The sequence below is a fragment of the Crinia signifera genome, chromosome 3 (assembly GCF_055691185.1).
Source record: "Crinia signifera chromosome 3, ASM5569118v1, whole genome shotgun sequence".
Taxonomy (NCBI): Eukaryota; Metazoa; Chordata; class Amphibia; order Anura; family Myobatrachidae; genus Crinia; species Crinia signifera.
In genome coordinates this window covers 297,789,810-297,812,090 of record NC_139219.1, presented here as the reverse complement: position 1 = coordinate 297,812,090, position 22,281 = coordinate 297,789,810, and the positions used below count along the sequence as shown (strand labels likewise).

At 47.6% G+C, this 22,281-nt stretch overlaps 1 protein-coding gene across 1 annotated transcript; it reads right to left on the bottom strand.

Moving 5' to 3' along the window:
* Positions 1-972: 972 nt before the first annotated feature.
* SOX11 (SRY-box transcription factor 11) lies at positions 973-3,772 on the bottom strand. Its single transcript, XM_083178513.1, has one exon. It carries the CDS (start codon positions 3,633-3,635, stop codon positions 2,460-2,462), a length of 1,176 nt encoding a protein of 391 aa, XP_083034639.1. The 5' UTR covers positions 3,636-3,772; the 3' UTR covers positions 973-2,459.
* Positions 3,773-22,281: the final 18,509 nt, after the last annotated feature.

Below are 22,281 nucleotides of genomic sequence, written 5' to 3'. Positions count from 1 at the left end.
ATTTATACAATTCCATATACAGTACATCCCTATGTATTTAGTAAAGGAGCCAGAGGTGAGGGTTAGACGAGAAGGTCAGATCACCTGAGCAAACCAGGGGCAGGTGTGTCAGATGGGGATGCATGTAGAATAGGTAGTGTATGGAATTACAGTCCAGGCAGATAGGATATGTTCTCTGCAGCACACTAGACTAGACCCATCAGCAGCCTATGTCAATAATTTAAAGCCCTCTAGCCACTAAATATTACAGGAGTCAAAGCTAGTCTATGTGCTTCAGTGTAAAAGGACAGGTCTGCTGGTTGGGTTTGATCTGCAGCACTCTGGCTAGACAGCCTGCCATGTGTGAAATGATGCAGATGTGTAGGGGGCTGGAAGGTGGGGGGGGGGGGGGGGGTTTAGCACACAAGTCATGATACCTACACAGGCTGCATACAAATCACTAACCCGGTGTCATGTTACTACAGCAAAAACCTACAGTCTGGAGCCTAAGCTCTTATCACACGCCCAGATACACCCCCCCCCCCCCCCCCAAGAAGCACACACCCTCTTCCTTGCATGTAGCCTACAGTCCTTAGTAGATCATACAAGGCAGACATGTCTGAATGCATTAATCATATGTACGCACACATGCCTGCACCTACAGTGATGAAACCTCTTAAAAGCGTGCAATAAAAGTACATACATGTCATGAAAACTAAGAAATAGTTCCTTTAATAAAAAGCATCAGGCTGGACATGCACATGTCAGACTAAGCATGTCATCAGTGTCAATTCCCTCACCAGATCATGTACAGGGATTGTAAGCACATACATCACATCTGTTCATCTGTTTAGGATTTAAATAATATATTAATATGGTCAACCTTAAAATGAAACTCCTCTATAGATTTGGTGATTAGTGTAAACCAGATAAGAAATTAAACCCCCCCCCCAAAAAAAAGATCTTTCTTTACAGACACACTGACAACAGTACCAGTTTCTATCAGTTCCAGCTGATTTATTAAAATCATCAAGATACAGACTTTCAGCATTAGGAAAACAGGCAATGATGTAGACAGTGCACAAGTCTGTTATTCCATCATTTGCTTTAGAATTTGCAGGTGATCTGTACTCACTTGTTTCTGTTCAGGTTATATTGCACATTTTCAGAAACCTTTCTCATGTGCCTTTTCTTGCTAAAAAAAAAAAAGAATAAAGAAAAAAAAAAAAATCCAGCATCCAGTTTCATACCTTCTGTCAGGCCCCTTTCCACATATCACAGCATATGATACACATAGAACCCTACTATATTACAGTACATATACAATCTTTAAGCTAACAGCTGAGCCTATGTCACCATTTCAATAAATCTTTACCTACAAATATTGGACAAATCTGAACTACAGCTGTACAAAAAAATAAAAAATAAAATAAGGTTTTAAAAAAAAACCACAAGGCCTTTTAGATGCAAGGATTATTTTTTTTTCTTCCATTTTTACTCCTTATACCAGGACATCATTTTAATCAACAGACTTGCATGCTAAAACAGAAAAAAAAAAATACCATAGGAAGTGCCTGAACAACAACAAAAAAACGAAATGACAGCAGGAATGTTCCCTTTAAAACTGTACAAAAATACGCCTGAAAATATCTCAATTTTTAAAAAAGACTGAGGTCTGCTTTATGTATCAAAAAAATGTGTCAATACCTTTTACATTTTGTACTGAGGTCTGGGTTGTCTGAATTTCAAGGAGGTATAAAGGGAACAAGTTTACAAAAAAAGTTGGCAATTAAAATCACATTGTGAAAAAACCAGAGACATTTGTTTTTTGTTGTTTTGTTGATCTGCAAAAAGTAAAAACTCTTTGATTGAATTCAGTTCACAGTTTAAGTGTATAAGCGGTTGTCCTGTGTTTTATCAGCTCCCTGCAGCTTTAAGAAATTGGATGCATAGAAGAGAGGAGTTGAGTTTTCTCCCTCCAAAAAGAAGTTGCCATAGTCCTTGTTGTAGTTTTTTTTTTTCCAGATTCAAAATGTATCAGCGAAAAAATAATAAGTTTACACAAAACGACCCCCTTGAGTATCAGCTCAGCTGCCAAGAAATCGACATTTCTACACAACATTTTCCAGACCTTGACCATCAAAGAAGATTCTCTTGGAATTTTTTTTTTTTTTGTAATCTTCTAGGAATTAATTTTTTTTTGTGTGATCTTCTTCCTCATCTTCACTCATTATTTTTTCAGTGAACTGCCATAAATCTGAGGCAAGGAAATCAAGGATCAAGACTCCCCCCATCCCAATATCTTGATGAATTTAGTTTTTTTTTTTATATTTTTCTAAAAAAGAAAAATGCAATCCCCCCACCCTTCCCAGATTGTTTTTTGTTGCCTGCCCAAAAATATTAATACAAAAATTACAAAAATTAAAAAAAAAATTAAAATAATAGAAAAAACGGGAGTTTGGGTTCAGGGGGTGGTTGGATCAGTAGGTGAATACCAAGTCTGAGAAGTTGGCCTCTAACCAGTCCCCTGCGATCATCTCGCTGAGTTCTGGGGTGCAGTAATCGGGGAAGTCGAAGTGTGAGCCCAGGCTGCCCTCGCTGCACGAGTCCAGGTCCTTGTCCACCAGGGAGAGGGAGAGGTTTCCTGAATTGGGGTTCCCCAGTTCTGCTGCCTGGGAGTTCTGAGTGAAGTTCAAGCTGAGATCGAAGAGCAGGTCGTCCCTGTCGCTGGGTGAGGTAGAGCCGGAGCGGGAGGAGGGGGCCAGGGTGACGGTGGTGGTGGTGGGCTGCCCGCCGCTGGGCTTGGTGATGTTCTTGAAGTTGTAGTAGAGCCTGTTGCCTGCGCTGCTAGGCTCCTCGTACATGCTGGCCCCTTCGCTGGACTCCGCCGAGGAGCTGAGGGTGGGACTGGCCGGCACCTTGGCCGCACCGTAGGCCATCAGGTCCTCCTCCTGCTTGATCCGGACCTGAAGCTGGTCCATCATGTCGTCCTCTTCTTCTTCCTCCTCTTCTTCGTCCTCCTCATCTTCCTCCTCGTCCATGAAGACGCACTTGGCCACCTTGCTGGCCTTCAGGTAGTCCTCGTCCAGCCCCGGGTGCCCCTGCAGGCATCTGCCCCCCATTTGGCCGGGCTTGCTGGTTTTCAGTTTGGGGCACTTCTTAGCCGAGGACTTGCTGCTGCTGCTCCTGATGCTCCCCCCGGGGCTCTTCTCCGGAGACTGCTGCTGCCCCGGACCCGCCTGCTTGTTGGAGGAGGATGGGGCGTCCAGCTTGGGCTTCTTCCTGGGCCGGTACTTGTAGTCGGGGTAGTCGGCCATGTGTTTGAGCCGCAGCCGCTCGGCCTCCCGGATGAAGGGGATCTTCTCGCCGTCCTGGAGCATCTTCCAGCGCTTGCCCAGGCGCTTGGAGATCTCGGCGTTGTGCATGTCCGGGGACTGCTCCATGATCTTCCGGCGCTCGATCTTGGACCAGACCATGAAGGCGTTCATGGGCCGCTTGATGTGACCGGTGGCCGTCTTGCACCAGTCCCGGTCGCTGTCTTCCAGCAGGGCTGCGGGGCTGCCAGCCAGGAAGTCGCCCTCCTCGCTGTCCACGGCCGGGTGGCTGCTGCTACTGCTGCTGCTGTCCAGCTCCAGGCTGTCTGCTCGCTGCACCATGGTGTGGCGCTGTGTACGGGGGAGGTAAGCCCCCCTGGCCCCGCTCCGGTCCCTGCTACTGCTGCTGGTGCTGGTGCCGGTGTGCTGGGCACAGCCTGCTTCTTCCCTTCTGCAGCACTTCCAGCCCGGGCACTAGTTATCCCGGGGATCACAGGCATTACATCACCCCGCCGGCGCCAATCAGCGGACCGGCTGCATGCTCGGGACACGCCCACCCCCCGTTGCCATTGGAGCCAAAATCTAACAGTGGGCGGGGCCGAGGAGGAATCTTTAAAATAAATAAATAAATTAGCAGCGAGCAGTGGAGGAGAGATGTGTCTGCGGGAGTCACCCCTTCCCTGCCGGCCGCTGGTGGGGTGCAGCTCGCTGCCTGCCCCGCACTGACAGCTCCGGGGTCCTTCCCTGGCACCGGGGTGATGCTGGGATGGTGCGGGGCTGGAGGTGGGCAGGATGAGCATCCACTGCAAGCTCATCTATATGTGTCATGTATGTAACAATGTATCATATCCCTGTGTCTCTGTCTGTCTCTCTCTCTCTGCCTGTCTCTGTCTGTCTCTCTTTCCCTCAGTCTCTGTCTGTCTGTCTCTCTCTCTCTGCCTGTCTCTCTCTGCCTGTCTCTCTCTCTGTCTCTCTCTCTCTCTCTCTCTCTCTCTCTCTCTCTCTCTCTCTCTGTCTCACTGTCTCTTTATCTCTCTCTCTCGCTCTGCCTGTCTCTCTCTGTCTGTGATTCTCTCTCTGTGTGTGTGTGTCTCTCTCTCTTTACCTCAGTCTCTCTCTGTCTATCTCTCTGTGTCACTGTCTCTCCATCTGTCTGTCTGTCTCTCTCGCTGTCTATTTTTCTCTCTCTCTCTCTCTCCCCCCCATCTCTCCATCTCTCTCTCTCCATCTGTCTGTCTGTCCCTCTCCCAGGACTTTGTAGCACCCCATCTATGACACTATCCTGTGGCCCCTTCTCTGCTCACCAGGGTTGCTATTGCCTACATTACTATCCTCTGTATGGTGCCACAAGGGCTCAGCATTACCTTTACATATTTACACTGTAAATACAGAATGGAAAGAAGTGTCTTACAGTACAGAACGTTGCAGAACATGGAGATGGTCCCCAAACGTTACTGCTCTAGCTGTCATCACACTGGTATCCGGATGACAGGTCAGCAGTCAGTACGTCAGCAGTCAGTAGGTCGGCGGCAGTCAGAACGTCAGCAGTCCATAGGTCGGCAGCCAGTAGGTCAGCAGTCAGTAGGTCGGCAGTCAATACGTCAGCAGTCCATAAGTCGGCAGCCAGTAGGTTGGCAGCCAGTAGGTCGGCAGTCAGTAGGTCGGCAGCCAGCCAGTAGGTCAGCAGCCAGTAGGTCGGCAGCCAGTAGATCGGCAGCCAGTAGGTCGGCAGCCGGTAGGTCGGCAGCCAGTAGTTCAGCAGTCAGTAGGTCGGCAGTCAATAGGTCGGCAGTCAGTACGTCAGCAGTCCATAGGTCGGCAGTCCATAGGTCGGCAGCCAGTAGGTCGGCAGTCAGTAGGTCAGCAGTCAGTACGTCAGCAGTCCGTAGGTCGGCAGTCAGTACGTCAGCAGTCCATAGGTCGGCAGCCAGTAGGTCGGCAGTCAGTAGGTTGGCAGCCAGTAGGTCGGCAGTCAGTAGGTCGTCAGTCAGTAGGTTGGCATGGGCTTTTCAACATTTTTTTCTTTCTTTGGACTTTTTCATGATTTATGATCCATGTGGACTATAATTGGGAACAGTGGTGTGTGCTGGGATCATGCCCAAAGCGAGTCATGGGAGGGTAAATGCCACACTAAGTAGAGGTTCATGTCGACAGGTGTCAACACTGACAACAAATACAGTAACAACTTCATGTTGATCTTTTTATGCATCAACCTTTTCCATGTCGACCTATTGCTTGTGTTGACCTTTTGTCTATGTTGACTTATTACATGTCAACCTTTTTTCCTTGTTCCTGGTGACCTGTCTACCCTATGATCCACACTTGTCTGTCTGTCTGTATGTTTGTATGTCTGTACTGTATGTATGTATGTACTGTATGTATGTCTGTCTGTATGTTTGTATGTCTGTATGTATGTATGTACTGTATGTATGTCTGTCTGTATGTTTGTATGTCTGTATGTATGTATGTACTGTATGTATGTCTGTCTGTATGTTTGTATGTCTGTATGTATGTACTGTATGTATGTCTGTATGTATGTATGTATGTACTGTATGTATGTATGTATGTACTGTATGTATGTACTGTCTGTCTGTCTGTCTGTATGTATGTATGTATGTACTGTCTGTATGTATGTATGTATGTATGTATGTACTGTATGTATGTATGTACTGTCTGTCTGTATGTATGTATGTATGTATGTACTGTCTGTCTGTCTGTATGTATGTCTGTATGTATGTCTGTCTGTATGTATGTAATGTATGTCATGTATGTATGTATGTACTGTATGTATGTATGTACTGTATGTCTGTCTGTATGTATGTACTGTCTGTCTGTATGTATGTATGTATGTATGTATGTACTGTATGTATGTACTGTCTGTATGTATGTATGTATGTACTGTATGTCTGTATGTATGTATGTATGTATGTATGTATGTACTGTCTGTCTGTATGTATGTATGTATGTCCTGTATGTATGTATGTCTGTATGTATGTATGTATGTACTGTATGTCTGTATGTATGTATGTATGTATGTACTGTATGTATGTAAGTACTGTATGTCTGTCTGTATGTATGTCTGTATGTATGTATTTATGTATGTACTGTATGTCTGTCTGTATGTATATATGTATGTCTGTATGTATGTATTTATGTATGTCTGTATGTATTTTTATTATTATTATAAAATGTTGCTTCCTCCTCAATTACAGGAGCTGAGTGCTGCACGGGATACGGTCACTAGGTCAACATGCATTAGGTTGACACCACTATGTCGACATGACTGAAGGTCGACATGCAGGAAGGCTGACATTGTTGACCTTTTGACAGTCGACCTTCCCCATGTCAACCTAATGCTTGTGTCAACCTAATGATTCTGTTTACCTAACCCATGTCGACCTTCATGGCTTGTCGACCTACTTGGTGTCTATCCAATGATCCATACCCTGCTGCACGCACTCGGGTCCTATTACCTTGTAGGAACCAGCACAGCAGACAGACAGTCTCCGGTCAGCCCAGATTGTCCAGGATAGGGACCGACATTGCATCTTGATGGGTCACAAATGTTTATGTTGAGATGGCAATGGCTTTACCATTAAGTGCCATCATTTCAATATAATGGTAAACATTTGATGCTGTTGTGTCCCCATTCCATCCCCAGCTGGCCATGCGCATACACAAACATGACGCTTTTTTCCCTATCTAATTCTTTTGATGCGATGATCAGTCACCATTGCGTCAAAAGATTTGATGGTGGATGTTCAGCCAGCATTTGATGGTGGGCATCCGATGTTCATTCTACTCTGGGACCCCAAAAGTGACAAAAATGGGGGTTGGGCCATAAGATTCCATGAGAAGAAGCCCCCTTTGGGGTGGTGTGCACATAGGCATGTCCACCGCACCACGTGTCAAAATGCAAAGTGGCTTCCTGTTAGTACTATGCTCAATATTTGTATCATAAGCATAAATCAGTAGGAAATGTGAGAAAACATGCACATCAGTGTTATAGGGCCTTATTCTGTGATACGTATAAAGGAGGTGATTCTGGTTGGCTCAGTAAGCTGCGAGGATTGCTGCATATCGAGCACCAGAGACACACCCCCCCCTCATCACCACCCGTCCCCGCCAATGCCCGATTCCCCTCGTTTACATATACGAGGGTGTGTGTAACGAAGACTTTCATGGGGACACCCAAAAAAAGCTGGGTGTTCTTAAGGGTTTCCACCATCCCCACCCCCGGCCTGCCCCACTACGTACCAACAGCTCGACGACTATGCAAGTCACAAAGGGGAGCGAGTAGATCAGAATGACCCCCATAACTACAGTAGCCACATTGGCCATGCAAATGCAGAGACATAGGTTGCCAGGCCACACAGTGGGGGTTATTCAGACCTGATCTCTGTTGTGCAAATGTGCACTGCGACTGATTATCGAATGACTGCACATGCGTACGGATCACAGTTCGCAAGCGCAACGCCAAACAGCAATGGAATTCTGCCATTTTGATTACCGCAAACCAGGAGGAGTTTGATTGACAGGTGTATTTCTTCACAAACATGGCTGCAGAGTTTTCTGGGAGCAGATGCAACACGAATTACGCGTGGTGCTACCAGGCAACACTATCAGTAGCTGTATGCAAAAGTGGCATGCAAATAATAGATTGTATTTTTAACACGGAGTCACACCATTGATGTCCCTCATCCTTGCATAAATGTGTGTAGGAGACCTTAACTGATAAATATCCTCTTGGGAGTTTGAGTTCTTTTGATTGATGTCATCGGACAGGATTGCGGTATATAGCATGGGGTCTCAAGAGGATTTACATCTGCGACAGCGATTTCTATACTGGTCTCTTTGGCCAAAGTCTTAATTGGTGGACTAAATCATTACAGCCCTGTGGCTTCTCCCTCCCCTCCCCTCCCCCCCAGATCTCAGTATGGTTCTACTTTCTCCCTTGAAATACACACTGCACATATAAATAATAAACCTTTTGTTTCGTTGACTAAGCCTACAAGGCACAAAGCCGAAAAGTACCGTATTGGAGAATATTAGGCATTGTGTGAGTAGATGCATTGGTGGACAATTTAGCTAGATCTGGAGGCATAAAGAATATTTCTGGGCACAGAACGGATGGCTGTGCTCCAAATGTTTGACACAGAGAGGTTCTTGAAATTCTGTCTACATGCCCTCGGTGACCTGCCTGATAACAATACATTGTGTGAGTAATTCACCTCAACAGAGGAGGGGGACGGTGCTTTCAAATCACAGCTGAGCACCAGTCAGGCCATTGAAGGTTTCGCCCCAGAAGCAGATTTCTGTAAAGCATCTGCCAATCAGGGACCACAGCTTGGAGGAGCAGCAGCTGGAGAGGGAAGGTGTGATAGGACTAGGCAACAGAACAATCCATCAATACATTCTTAAGGAATTCAAGACCCTTGTCTGTTCCACTCGATGGTGCGAATATATTACAGTAAACAATTCCTATTTTCATGCTGAATATCACTTCTGTTCATTATAAAGAAAACGGCCTACTTACTGCAAAAATGCAATTTCACGAATGGATAGAGTGGCTGGCAGTGTGTTTGGTATACGGTCGTTAGGTCGACACTATTAAGGTGACATTGGGTCGACCACTGAAGGTTGACAAATGAAAAAGGTCGACATGCCTACGGTCGACAGTGTCAACACAATCATTAGGTCGACAGTCAAAAGTGTCGACATGGGGTTTTCACCTTTTTTTTTTGAGCTGACATGTTCTGACCGTCCACTAGGGCGTGGAGGTAGAACATAACAGGGTGCCATGCGTAGCGAGTTCTTTCTTTGCCTAGCAAGTGGGTAAGCGATGCCCGCATCCCCTTCAGTAACATGCAAGGTGAAATCTCCTCGCATGCATTCTGCACTGACTTTTAGGTACTTGTGTATTTTGGCGGCGCCCATCGCATCGCATACCATAACACATACGATGGTATGCGATGCGACGCGATATCGTACGATAGTGCACGATGGCATACAATTTTGAAATTGTATGCCATTGTACATGGCATACGATGCCATAGGATGCGATGCGATGCGATTAAACATTGTATAAGCACCCTAATGGGTGCTTATACTATGTTAAGCACCCAAATAAGTTCTTACAATGTTAAATGCACCCCCACGCCACCCCCCACTATAAACGTGAACCCGAAGCGTGGCGAGCGCAGCGAGCCCGCGAGGGGCGGCGGTACGCGTCCTACGACCTTTTCATACCCCCACTATCCACGTCGGCGTGGAGTTGAGAATAGAATAGTATGGCGAGCGCAGCAAGCCACCGAGCCCGAAGCGTGGCGAGCGCAGCGAGCCCCGCGAGGGGACGCGGATACCTTCATAGGTAAACGCGTCCCCTCGCGGGCTTCACAGGTGTCCGCGTCGCCACGGACACCTGTGAAGCCCGCGAGGGGACGCGTATAACTGTGAAGGTATCCGCGTCCCCTCGCGGGGCTCGCTGCGCTTGCCACGCTTCGGGCTCGGTGGCTCGCTGCGCTCGCCAAACTATTCTATTCTCAACTCCACGCCGACGTGGATAGTGGGGGTATGAAAAGGTCGTAGGACGCGTACCGCCGCCCCTCGCGGGCTCGCTGCGCTCGCCACGCTTCGGGTTCACGTTTATAGTGGGGGGTGGCGTGGGGGTGCATTTAACATTGTTAGCACCCATTTGGGTGCTCAAAAGCACCCTTTAGGGTGCTTATACGATTTTTGGTCGTATAGGGGGTCAAAATCGCGTCGCATCGCATCGCATACCATCGGGTGCATGGCATACGATGCGATGCGATCTGTTCGTCGTACGACGGACATCGGGGGCGCCGCCAAAATACACAAGTACCGACTTTTATTCCCACCTCTGATTGCCAAAGAAGAGGTGGGCACTAACGTCATGTGATGTCATCCACCCGCCCCGAACAGGGAGCGCCACGCTTACGTTCCCAGGGGAACGCCCAGCATTTTAATGGGGATGCCCCTGCAGCCGCCCCACTGCCCACCCCCGTACCTGTGCGAATGCCTCAGCGAGTGTGAATCTCTCCTAAGGCGTTCACACAGGGAGTCTGCAAATGCGCAGACCCCGCACCATCGGAAGGGGACCGAATTTGCCCCGTTCTGATCAAACCTTAATCGCCCCCTGAGTGATTTTGGTTTAGAGCACTGACTGATGTTGACTGTGTGTGCATCTTGCCATAAGCTAAATAAACACAGATGTGCAGCTGTGTATATCGCCGGGCGATAGCGGCACCATGGGCCGTGCATAGCTGTAGCCCGCAGTGTACTCTAGACAAAGTCGCCTGGCCAAATCGCACAGTGTATACACAACTTAACTCTCTCTGCACATATTGGGGAGATGCACTTACATTCGTGCCAAATTATTTTTTTTATTGCAATGTTTCCACCTCAGTTACGCGCTGATATTGGGCAAGAACAGCGCAGAACAGTGGTATGTTCCTATGGAGACCCGACGCCGTCACGAAGGAGAGCGGAATGCGGAACTGCAAAGAACACACTTCTGCTAAAGATGCTTACAGCACAGGCGATCCTGACAACGGCACAGAAAACAGCGGAACAACGCAGTCATAAGTAATAGTGCATCCCGCCCATTGTATGTGCCCCACCTGCAGTGCACATGGTTTTGCCCATTTTGAGAACAACTATGTCCTGCAATCCGGTCTGAATTAGGCCGATGTTCTTTGCTGGCAGGAGAAATACGTTAGGATTGGATAGCGCTGCAGAGTCTACAGATCCTGTATTAATACAGGATAATGGTTTCCGTTCCATTAAAATATAAAGCAGGACCAGGAAGACACAGTTCAATGAAACATATCAGTTATCCAGCGTATTATCGAAGCTGACATAATGGCAAGTAGCAGGAAGCCTGCTCTGTTGTACACAACGTATGGATAGCAGCAGCAGAGTTTATTAAATCTTCCCATACCTGCAAAAGTTAATTTACAAAAAGGGAAAAGGTCTGATGAGGTAACACATACAATGAATGCAGTTGCCCTAATGATATTTCTATGTAATGATAACAAGACGTTTCCTACCACATCAGTACTTATTTCATTACTGTCCCATTTACCACCCACACTTCTCGTTATATTGGTTTTGTACTCAGGCCTCTGCTTGCATTTATTTTCTTTGCAGGCATCGGATTACGACCAGTTTTTAAGTCTATGCGTGGACTGATGAATCCTGGGCTGCTCAACCCCAAGTGTACTCTGGATTTAAACTATATCCACAGCAACTGGAAAAAGCTCTGTGCTTGTCAGACTTAATATAGCTGGTTTTAAGTTTTCCACTGCTATAGACTTGAGCAAATCCGTAATACAAATGTATGCATGTAAGCAATTCCCATGCTGGGCACCTAAGGATCCAGGTCATTATTTATTTATTGCACACACAGTTGGGTTTATTCTGGTTGACACGCATCGCTGCGTGTCATTTTTCACCCATCCGCCGCTCGCAAATGCCACCGCCCCCCTTCGCACATCAGTCCCTGCTCCAGTGGAGCTGACAATCCTACCACATGTGCTCGCAGGGTGAATGACACCCTGTGGTCGTTTTGTGGCAGTAACCGTAAATTTTCAAGGAGTGGCCCAGAAAATGCAGGCATTTCCAGGGCATTGGGATGGAGGCCTCCTTCTCCCCACAGCCATTGCAGCACCGAGTAAGTCTTGGCTTGCTCGCTGCTTCAAACAGAGGAGAAAACCATTTGATGCTTGCGGATGGTGGCTTTGATCGAACTTGCAGCCGTGCACATAGGCGGGAATTCGCTTGTGTGGTGCGACGTTCACCTGATCGCTGGGCTCTGAAGACTCAGATCTAAATTGGGCCCTCTTTAAGGACCATTTCTGCATACACTACCAGCCACTACCCAGGAACAGCCATCACTTCCCCACAACATTACAGGTGCTTCTGTGCACCTTAGGAGTTTTTAGGAATTTTAACACATTCACAATTGCAAAACATTGCTGAGCTAAGTAAAAATCAATCCGCATTGCATGCAGTTTCTGAGCTGCTCCGAATCAGGCCCAGAGGTTGAGATGTACTAAGCCTTAACAAGTGATAAAATAGAGAGTGATAAACCTCCAACCAATCAGCTCCTACCTGTCATTTTTTAAACTCAGCCTGTGACAAGGCAGCCAGGAGCTGATTGGCTGGTGGTTTATAACACTCCATTTTTATCACCTTTCAAGCTTAGTACATCTGTCCTAGTGAGATGTTTTATTTTTTATTTTTATGGAGTCTTATGCAATGTAATGCTCATTTTGACATATATACTGATTCTCATTGTCACATACGTTTCACATTTCTTTTGTGCAATAAATATAAATCTCGGACACTTAGACACTAAAGGGGGGGGGGGGCGTGTCAGGGGCTGCAAAATTTGCAGCCTTGAGAGTCAACCAGGATAAAGGGCCTTTGTCCTGCCTTCTGCGGCAAATCTAGTGATGCAGTGATACAAATTATGGCACCACACATACTACACCACCCTTTTGGACCTCCCCATCTTCGGATCTCACCTAGCTAGTTTCTTGCCTTCTGCCACATACAGTACAATTGAAAGCTCCCCTTGTGAGCTAGTCATTCATCTGAACTCCTAACCATTATGGTATGCGCATGAGGTTTTGTGTGCGTGGCGACAGGGGACATGCACAGTGTGAACGTGTGTGGTGCTGGGACTGTTTCCTTTGTGATTAGTTCCATAAACAGTGTTAGTGAGACCTAAGGACAGATTTAGGATCCTGTGACCTTGGAAATATTTGCAGTAATGCCTTCCTTAATACAGATATTACAGCACACTCCACACTGACTCCTCTGCATGTCTAGACCAAGGTCCCTGGCTCCTGCTCGGTCCACTCAAGATATATATGTTGCTACATATTCAGGTTACACTTCCTATAAAAGGCCGCATGGAATGTTATTGCAACCTAAATTCAATCTTACACTTGATTTGTGCCCTCTGAATAGTTTTTAAATTACTAAATAATGGTGATAATCTTCTAGTTGCTAAAAATAAAGCGGGTAAGAAATGGATGGCAGGAATATATTTATATATCGCCTAGTCCTTTCCCTACTCTTAGGAATGTAACCCAGCAAAAGAGATCCTCTCGAAACATAAACATTTAGCCGCATGAAAGAACGCTGCTTAGCAAGTGATCCTGAATGAGGCCCTCAATGAGAATGCCATTTTTACACATGTTGTTGTAGATTGACTTTTGACTGCATTCTGTGACCACTGCGTAACCGATTAGTGATTTTCCCGATGTTGATCTTGCATGCATTTGTGAGTTCTGAGTGCAGCATCGCCCTCACAACCATCCTCCCATCCTCACAATGGTAGCAGACTTTGCACAAGGGTCCCGATTCAGAGGCGTTCGCTGGGCTGCGTATTTGCAGCCAGAGTGATTATCAAATAGCCATATACGTGCTTGGTTACATGGCGCATCTCCGGTCATTGGGTGAGACTGCCGCTGATGTCATCAGTTGCCTCCTCCCCATAGCCTTTGCAGCGCTGAGTAAGTCAAACAGGGGGAAAATCATTCAATGGTGATTTATTAACTCTGTATACAGATTCGTGGGGCTCAGAGTTTTTTGAAAAATCCCGGGTCCAGCAACCCCCCAATATTCGACCCAGTTTAAAATAAGGGTTTTACCTGGGTGAGAAACAGGTTGCTGGGGAGCGACCCAGGTCCCATTCACATTATAGGGAGGAGGAAGCTCCAAGTGCTGGCTCCTCCCCTGCTCGCCGGGTCACTGTGGGCGTTTCACCATGCAAATGCCGGGTCGCTCCCAGGACGTAACAGTGTCCAAATCCCGGTTGCGACCCGACATTTGCGATGCGAAAGCGGTATCAGTTGCATGATAATCACCTATTGCATGCGAAGATGACTCTCAAGGTGGCCATATCGGTAAAGATTCTTTGGATGGTTTAATTCATTTACAGAACATTCTCTAGCTTCCAAAGTGCTTTTGCTTTCATAGGCACTTAGAATGATCTACCGGGTGAGCTTCCATGGGTTAAAAAATATGTGTGTGAGACTGATGCTATTTGCTGCTTTATAAGCACTCAATTAAGTGAGAACGATGTGTCATGTCACACATCTACTGTGCCAGACATCTATACCTAAGTGGGGAAGTTACACCTCTAAATAAAATCACATTTCGATTATTCTCCTTGGACAGATACTGTACAACTCCAGCACTGCCAACTACCAAGCATTATAAGTATGTAGGAAACAATTAATGTGAATAGAAGTTCTTTCAATGAGACAATGCACAACATGGACAGTAATACATAAATGGTTATAAGTAGCTAGCAGGTAAACGCTTATGAGCACATGCCACCCCGCTGCCCGAATCCCCGCATTACGAGGCAAACGGATGTGTAAGTCATGTGACTTCGTCCAACTGCACCGAGTAGACAGGGCCACTCCTGTAGAAGCAGGTATCCACCCACCATTCCCATGGGTGCGCCCATCACTTTTGCAGACACGCCAATAAAACTCTAAGCAGGCCCCAGTGACCGCCCCCTGCCTTTCACTCAATTTGCGAACGCCACCGGCAAGTGAAAATTTTCCCTATGCGTTCGCTTGGGGGGGTTGCACATGTGCATGCACAGACCGCCACCATCGGGGATAAGGCCAAATTTTACCTGCAGACGGAAGGGCTGTCCATAGCCTCCTGATAAATCTCTGGGTAGGGGGGAAATAGCTCAGTGTGTATGCACTGAGTGATATTCAGCCCAGCGATTTCAGCGATCATCGCTGTGCATACAGGCTGGGCAAAAACGACCAGTGTCATGGCCGCCAACGGGGGGGTGTCTAGGGGTACTTGCGTCCCGGGCCCGCATAAGAATGGGGCCCCGATGGCAGCACTTCGGTTAGTGCCGAGCTGCCATAGACTCACAAACCAATGAACACAGATAGGTCCCGGTCCCAGTGCGGCTCCCGCTGAAGCATGCTGTAGGGATGGCCATCGACCATCGATGATTAGAAATCATCGATGGTTTATGGCCGATGTCGAATAGTTTTGCCATCGATGGGGGAGAACCAGATGGTTTCCCACCATCGATGTAAAGCTTAAACGAATAGTTTCGTTTTTGCTTTTTCCCTACAGTGCCGGGACATGGAGCATAGCTCCGCCCCCGACACCCGCGAAGCCCCGCCCCCGCATTTTGATTGGCCCACAGACCACTCAATCAGATAAAATGGATGACCATCGATATGCAAAAATATTGATGGTTATCCATAGAATGGTTATACACTATCGATGGGCTGTTGCACTTTTGCCATCGATGGCAACCATTGATGGCAAAGGCAACGATGGCCATCCCTAGCATGCTGCTGTCAGTGACAGTGTACAGCGAGCAGTGTGTCACACCACTTTGCTGCTGCTGCTCCTCTGCCTGTCTGTTCCCACCCCTCCGCATTACGACAATGATGATTGGCTGGTGCGTGTAGCGTGGCGCAACGACATCATGCCGCATTTCCATCATCACGCCCACTCGTCTATCTCTTCTTCTGCTGGGCTTCCCTTACTTCGCTGAGGTGGCCCGACCGCACCTCTTTCTCTCCCTGCACTGGGCCTCTATCTACTGTGATGAGCGGACTGCTGGAGGAGGAACCTGGGCGAGACAAGCCACAGCTCTGAGTCCTTCTTCAACAAGAAGGTACACCCTGGATAAAATGTTGGCTCACCTTTGTCTCTCCATTTCTCCTCCCCACCCTGTCTCCCCCACTCTTTTTTCCCCTCCCCCTCTATTTAACCTCTCTCCTTTATCCTTTATCTCCCTTTCTCCTCTCTTTCCACTATTTTTTTGTATTGGTGAAATATATATATAGTGTGTGTGTGCCACTTATGCTGTAAATCTGTCTACATTATCTACAGCTCCACCTAGTTAAGTACCCCGTTTTTCCCCTATGTGGGCCCTGCTCATTTGGTTAGTCCCGGGCCCCAAAATTTGTGATGGCAGCCCTGACCAGTGTGTATGCACCTTACATGTCGTAGAAGAAGCTGGTACACTAGGCATGTGCAGTAGCTATAGGGCCAGATGCACTAAGCTTCAAAAGTGATGAAATGGAGAGTGATAAGCAACCAGCCAATCAGCTCCTACCTGCCGTGTCACAGACTGTGTTTGAAAAATGTCAGGCCGGAGCTGATTGGCTGGTTGTTTATCACTCTCCATTTTATCACCTTTGAAGCGTAGTGCATCTGGCCAATCCCTTACACAGCATGAGGTGGCGGCAGCTCTATTGATCCTAGTATAGACCAGCTATTGTTGTCAGAATTTAAGTGCCAAGAAGAGGGGGGTTTCCAGGCAACCATAATCCCCCCCCCCCCCACGCGCGCGCACACACACACACACACCACACTTTTGCCTATGAAGTAGGGTGACCAACTTTCCAAAGGGCCAACCCGGGACAGGGGGTCGCGGGCTCGACGACCCCCCCCAGGAAAGTCTGTGGTTAGGGGGCAGCAGCCCTCCGACTATATAATTTATATATATATATAGTATATAATGGGATTTCCATTCCCAATCCCAGGCCTTGCCCTATACTAAGGGCCTTAGTGACTAAGGCCCTTAGTATAGGGCTACTGGCTAGGCCTGGCTGGGATTGGGAATCCCATTATATAAACTATATAATGGGATTTCCATTCCCAATCCCAGGCTTGCCCTATACTAAGGGTCAGACTCCAGACCAGTGCAAAAACTTTCAGCATAGCCTATTAGCCCTTAGTCAGTATAATAGGGGGTAGGCCCGGCCGGGAATGGGAGGGATATAGATGAGAAAGAATATAGAACAGAACTTTTAATGATTTATCTGGACTCTCACAGAGTCAGAGTGACTCACCCGGCCGCACACAGGCAGGGGCAGGGTGGCACATTCAGCAGCTCGCACACCGTCCGTCGCAGAGCAGAGACTGACTGACAGTCTCAGCAGAGCCTCGCAGGCTCCAGCCTCCAGCAGCCGTCGTCACTCCAGGCCAGGGGCTCACCACGTCAGTAACGTGGCGCCGTGCTCCCAGTAATGCTGCCTGACGGTGACCGGCCGCACCCGCCCAGAAGTGGCTGCACAGCATTACTGGGAGGGAGAGTGGGAGGGGACGTGGTCATGCGGCGGCCAAACTAACCAATAATGGGGAGGCGGCGGCACACACCGCGTAACAGCTTCCCCTCCCACACTCCAAGTCTAATGCTGTGCGGACGGATAGAACAGTGAGCTGCCCGCGTCACTAAGTAACAACACCAACAATTATATTTTGTTAAAACGGGGCTCAAAACGGGACTTTCCGCGTCCCGGGATGGGTTTGCTCGGGACGCGGGATTTATGAGGTTAAAGTCAGGACTGTCCCGGGCAAACCGGGACGGTTGGTCACTCTACTATGAAGACCAGTGTTAACTTATAATTGAACTTCAACACATAGAAGACAAATAACAATAGAAAGATAAAAACTCTAAATTTGGAAGGATGAATAAATCCTTAAGGTAGGGGGAAATTTACTAAGATCACATGTGTTGTTGCTATGGGCAACCAATCAGAATCTACTTCTTATTAATTTAGCACTCTCTAGAAGATAGTAGACAGGATCTGATTGGTTGCCCACAGCAACATCACACGTGAAGTAAATTCCCCCCAATATTTATCTTGAGACCAAGTAGATACTCAGCTGAGTAAAAGAAGGATTGCACCATGTACCAGTAGCATATCCGTGTACTGCTCTTGAAGGATTAAAGGCCAATCTAGCATTGAAAAGCTGTTACACTCTTGAATTTCCTTTGTATACACACCCTAAATTCAAGAAATGTAAGTCATTGTAAAGAAGCAATAACAATGCTAGCGCCTAATGGCCTCAGGATTTAGTACAGCATAGGGGCTTTGCAAATCATGAGGATAATGATAATTCAATTCTTAGACCCAACATGTAGTATGGAGAGCAGTTTGGTGAGTAGCCTGGTCAACTGGGGTCACCCTGGACAGGTGGGATTCATCTCACACCAAAATGTGCTTTCACTTAAACGGGTGCAAATATATTCAGTAAAGAACGGCTATGATTACATGTATAGCAGGTAGAATAATGATGCAGGGAATGATTGACCTAGCAGTGTAGTGAAATACCAGGTTGTGGCTCTGTCTAAAGGGACAGATTCTGGATGATTCAGTAAGCTGCAAAGATGGCAGCTTACCGAGTCCCAGAGTGCCCTCCCGCCGCATTTTGCATGGGGACGCCTATGAAACGCTGGGCGTTCCCATGTCCCAGCACTGCCAACGACCCCATCCAACCTCATCCTTCCCCCTTGCCTGTGCCAGCGCCACGCCGATTGTGCAGGTCGTGGAACGCCCCCGCACAGAAGCCCTGCACATGCGCATAGGAGAATATACACATGCGTAACACCTCACCATCAGACCCCTGTGCCAATGTGCAGGGACCAAAACCAGCTAGGAACAGGGCCAAAGATTGGGTACACACTAAGCCCTTGATGGCTAACGTTGACACTCCAGCTGCTGTTGAACTACACATCCCAGCATGCTCTGCTTCGGTTTTGCTATTTGGCCATGCTAAATCTGATGGGATGTGTAGTTCAACAACAACTGGCGTGTCAAGGTTAGCCATCAAGGCACTAAGCGAATGGCCAATATATTGCGAGCCTGTCACCGGGTGCGTACATCTGATATGTAAATGATGTTGTTCACAGACACATCACATCAGTTATGCAGCAGGGCCGATGGCTGATATACCTAAAGATGGCTGTGTGTAGGGGCGGCATGCCAATTGCCCTTACACTTGCAACAGGGGCAGACTTCACCTCTGGGCCGACACATGGAACAGCTAAAGGGTTAGTCCGCAGACCTAGACATTGGGCGGTATTCAATGTGAATACCGGCGAGGTGCAGCGAATCCTGTTTAGGATTCGCTGCACATTTGCCACGTTCCGGAGCCTCGCCGGCTCCGGTATTCAACGAGTCAGGGGCTCGCTGCCCCTGACCGGCGAATATGAGCTCCTGCGGCGAACGCCGCAGGGAGCCTGAGGACGGTGGCAGGCAGGGAGATGGAAGTCTCCCTGCCTGCCCCAGAGCGTATGTGGGGGGGAGGTGGGCTCCCCGGGTGCCACGCAGCACAGGCTGCCCCCCGGGGGTGCCAGCAGGGGACCGGGTATATTCACTACACCCGATCGTGCATATGTAACGATCGGGTGCAGTGAATATATGAATATCTAATGAGCGGCTCGGCTCCGGCGCCCCCTGCTGGCTGCTGTGTAAAAAATAAAAAAAAATGAAAAATGTAAATTAAATATATATTCATGTGCTTACAGCACATGAATAAAAATAGCATGCCCCTCCTCAGAATAAAATTCCTGATTTTATGACACCAAATGTAAAAAACAAAACACTTTATTTTAAAAGTTCACATTCCACTTCACCATAAAAAGATAGCGATTGCTACTCGGTAAATCATGGCGAAAAAAACCTTCAAATGTATTCGCCATCTGGTCATTGAATAGGGTGATTCACCGTTTTAGTCAAAAATTCGCCAAACAGCACAAATTCGCCATAAAAACATGGCGAATCAGGCTCATTGAATACCGCCCATTGTATACTAATATACAGTACCACATCCATTTATAAGACCATTTGTGTTTTAGACTCTGACTCTGATATTTAAGTGGGAATCTGGCATCTGGGTCTAAGGGACAGGTTTATCACAGTCCACATTTAAAATGCACATATACTGTACATGCACATTTAGTAGGGTTCACTTGCTGGTGAATCAGCTCTGATGAGAGCCTGTTCCAGGAAAGAGCTTGTATTTACAGTATGCTATCATTCTGATTCCTGGTTCTAATCCTCCTCTGCTAACGTGCTGGGTAATTTGCATCCTGTATAGTAGCCCCATAAACACCCATGGGGGCTGCATTGTGGCCAGGAAATAGAGGAACTGTAGCAGTCATCAGAAATCCCTCTGTGTTGTATCCTAGGCAGGGATACGGTCAATGGGTCACCAGCAAGTTGTTAGACATTCATTAGGTCGACATGCATTTAGGTCGACATGTGTCTAGGTTAAGATGCAGGAAGGTTGACATGAGTCTAGGACAACATGGGTTAGGTCGACAGGATCATTAGGTCGACAGGGTCATTAGGTCAACATGGTTTAGGTCGACAGTCCAAAGGTCGACATGGGGTTTTTCACTGTTTTTTGAGCCGACATGTGCCGACAGATTTCATGCCCTACCATCCACTAGGGCGTGGTAGAATAAAATAGTGTGCCGAGCGCAGCGGGGCACCGAGCCCGAAGCAAGGGGATGCGGTGCACTTTATCCTGTGTCCATGTCAACTGTGTCGATATTCGGGAAAAAAACCTGTGAAAAACCCCATGTCGACCTTTTGACTGTCGATCTAACCCATGTCAACCTAATGACCCTGTCGACCTTATTACCCTGCCGACCTAACCCATGTCAACCTAGACTCATGTCGACCTTCCTGCATGTCGACCTAGACACATGTCGACCTAAATGCATATTGACCTAATGGTGTCGACCTAATGACTGACAACTTGTTGGTGATGCTGCCAGATGTATCAATATTGGGCAGCATTGAATCAATTCCTGAGATACGGCCACGCTTTGGGCTCGGTGGCTCGCTGCGCTCGCCACACTATCTATTCTCAACTCCACGCCGACGTGGATAGTGGGGGTATGAAAAGGTCGTAGGACGCGTACCGCTGCCCCTCGCGGGCTCGCTGCGCTCGCCACGCTTCGGGTTCGCGTTGATAGTGGGGGTGGTACAGCCTCAAAAATGACATTTGGGGGCCATTGAACATGTTTGATACTAATTTCAATGCATTTGGATGCTTTTCTTTTAAAAAAACGATGCGATCGCATGCGATTTGGTAAAAAAAAATTGGTTAAAAACTGCAAAAATCGTATCCAATCGCATGCCATCGCATGCCACTATATATGGCATGCGATGGCATGCGATGGGAGCCGTGATACTCCACAAGTACCAGATCATATATTGTAATGTGACCCTGAATGGTAAATCGCACCCAGATCGCATTGCATATACAGTACAATCCTATAGTAAATGAGCCCCTTTATGATATGTGGCCGATATTGTTTACGATATTGGCAGTGACATGAAACAAACAATCTGTGGGTTAAACACTGAATGATATCTTTAACAAAATCCTTCAGTTGCAGCCGCATGCAGTCGACGACAATATCATCAGGTTGGACGGCACGTTCAGATGACAGGGGTTATCGTTAATGATTTGCGGGAGTCAGATGCCCGTCCCCAGCACCCGCGTCACCGGGTGATTTGCATGCAAACGTCCAGCATTTTCATGGGAGCGCCCATGAAACCCTAGGCGTTCCCATCGCCGAATCCCCCGGCCCACCGCCCGCAGTCTTGGGTGCAGTGAACATTCTCTGTGCGCACGGAGGACAAGAATGAACAAGAATAACCCCCTGCATGATATGCACAATTATATCATTAACAATACCATGTCCAGCGACCTAAAATGGGGATTAAACATAACCACAAACATCGAAAAGGCCCAACAGCGCCTGTTCTTCCTGAGGCAACTCAGGAAATTCAACATCCCACAGGAGCTGCTGTGCGTATTCTACACCGCCATCATGGAGTCTGTCTTATGTTCCTCGATCACAATCTGGTACGGTAGCGAGAACGACAAACAAAAACTGCAGAGGGTAGTGAAGACTGCGGAAAGGATCATAGGGACCAACCTCCCCCCATAAGGGATTCTGTTCTCATCCAGGGTAAGGAAACACGCTGAGAAGATCGCGAAGGACAAGCTGCATCCCAGTCACAACCTGTTCGACATCGTACCATCCGAAAGACGGTTCAGGTCCATCCCCGTCAAAACGTCTAGATCCGCAAGAAGCTTATTTCCGTTAGCCGTCCATCACCTGAACAATCCAATCAAAGCGAATGCAATCCCA

Excerpts from the sequence above, each read along its gene's own strand:
- SOX11 (XM_083178513.1), bottom strand. The coding sequence starts at position 3,635 with ATGGTGCAGCGAGCAGACAGCCTGGAGCTGGACAGCAGCAGCAGTAGC.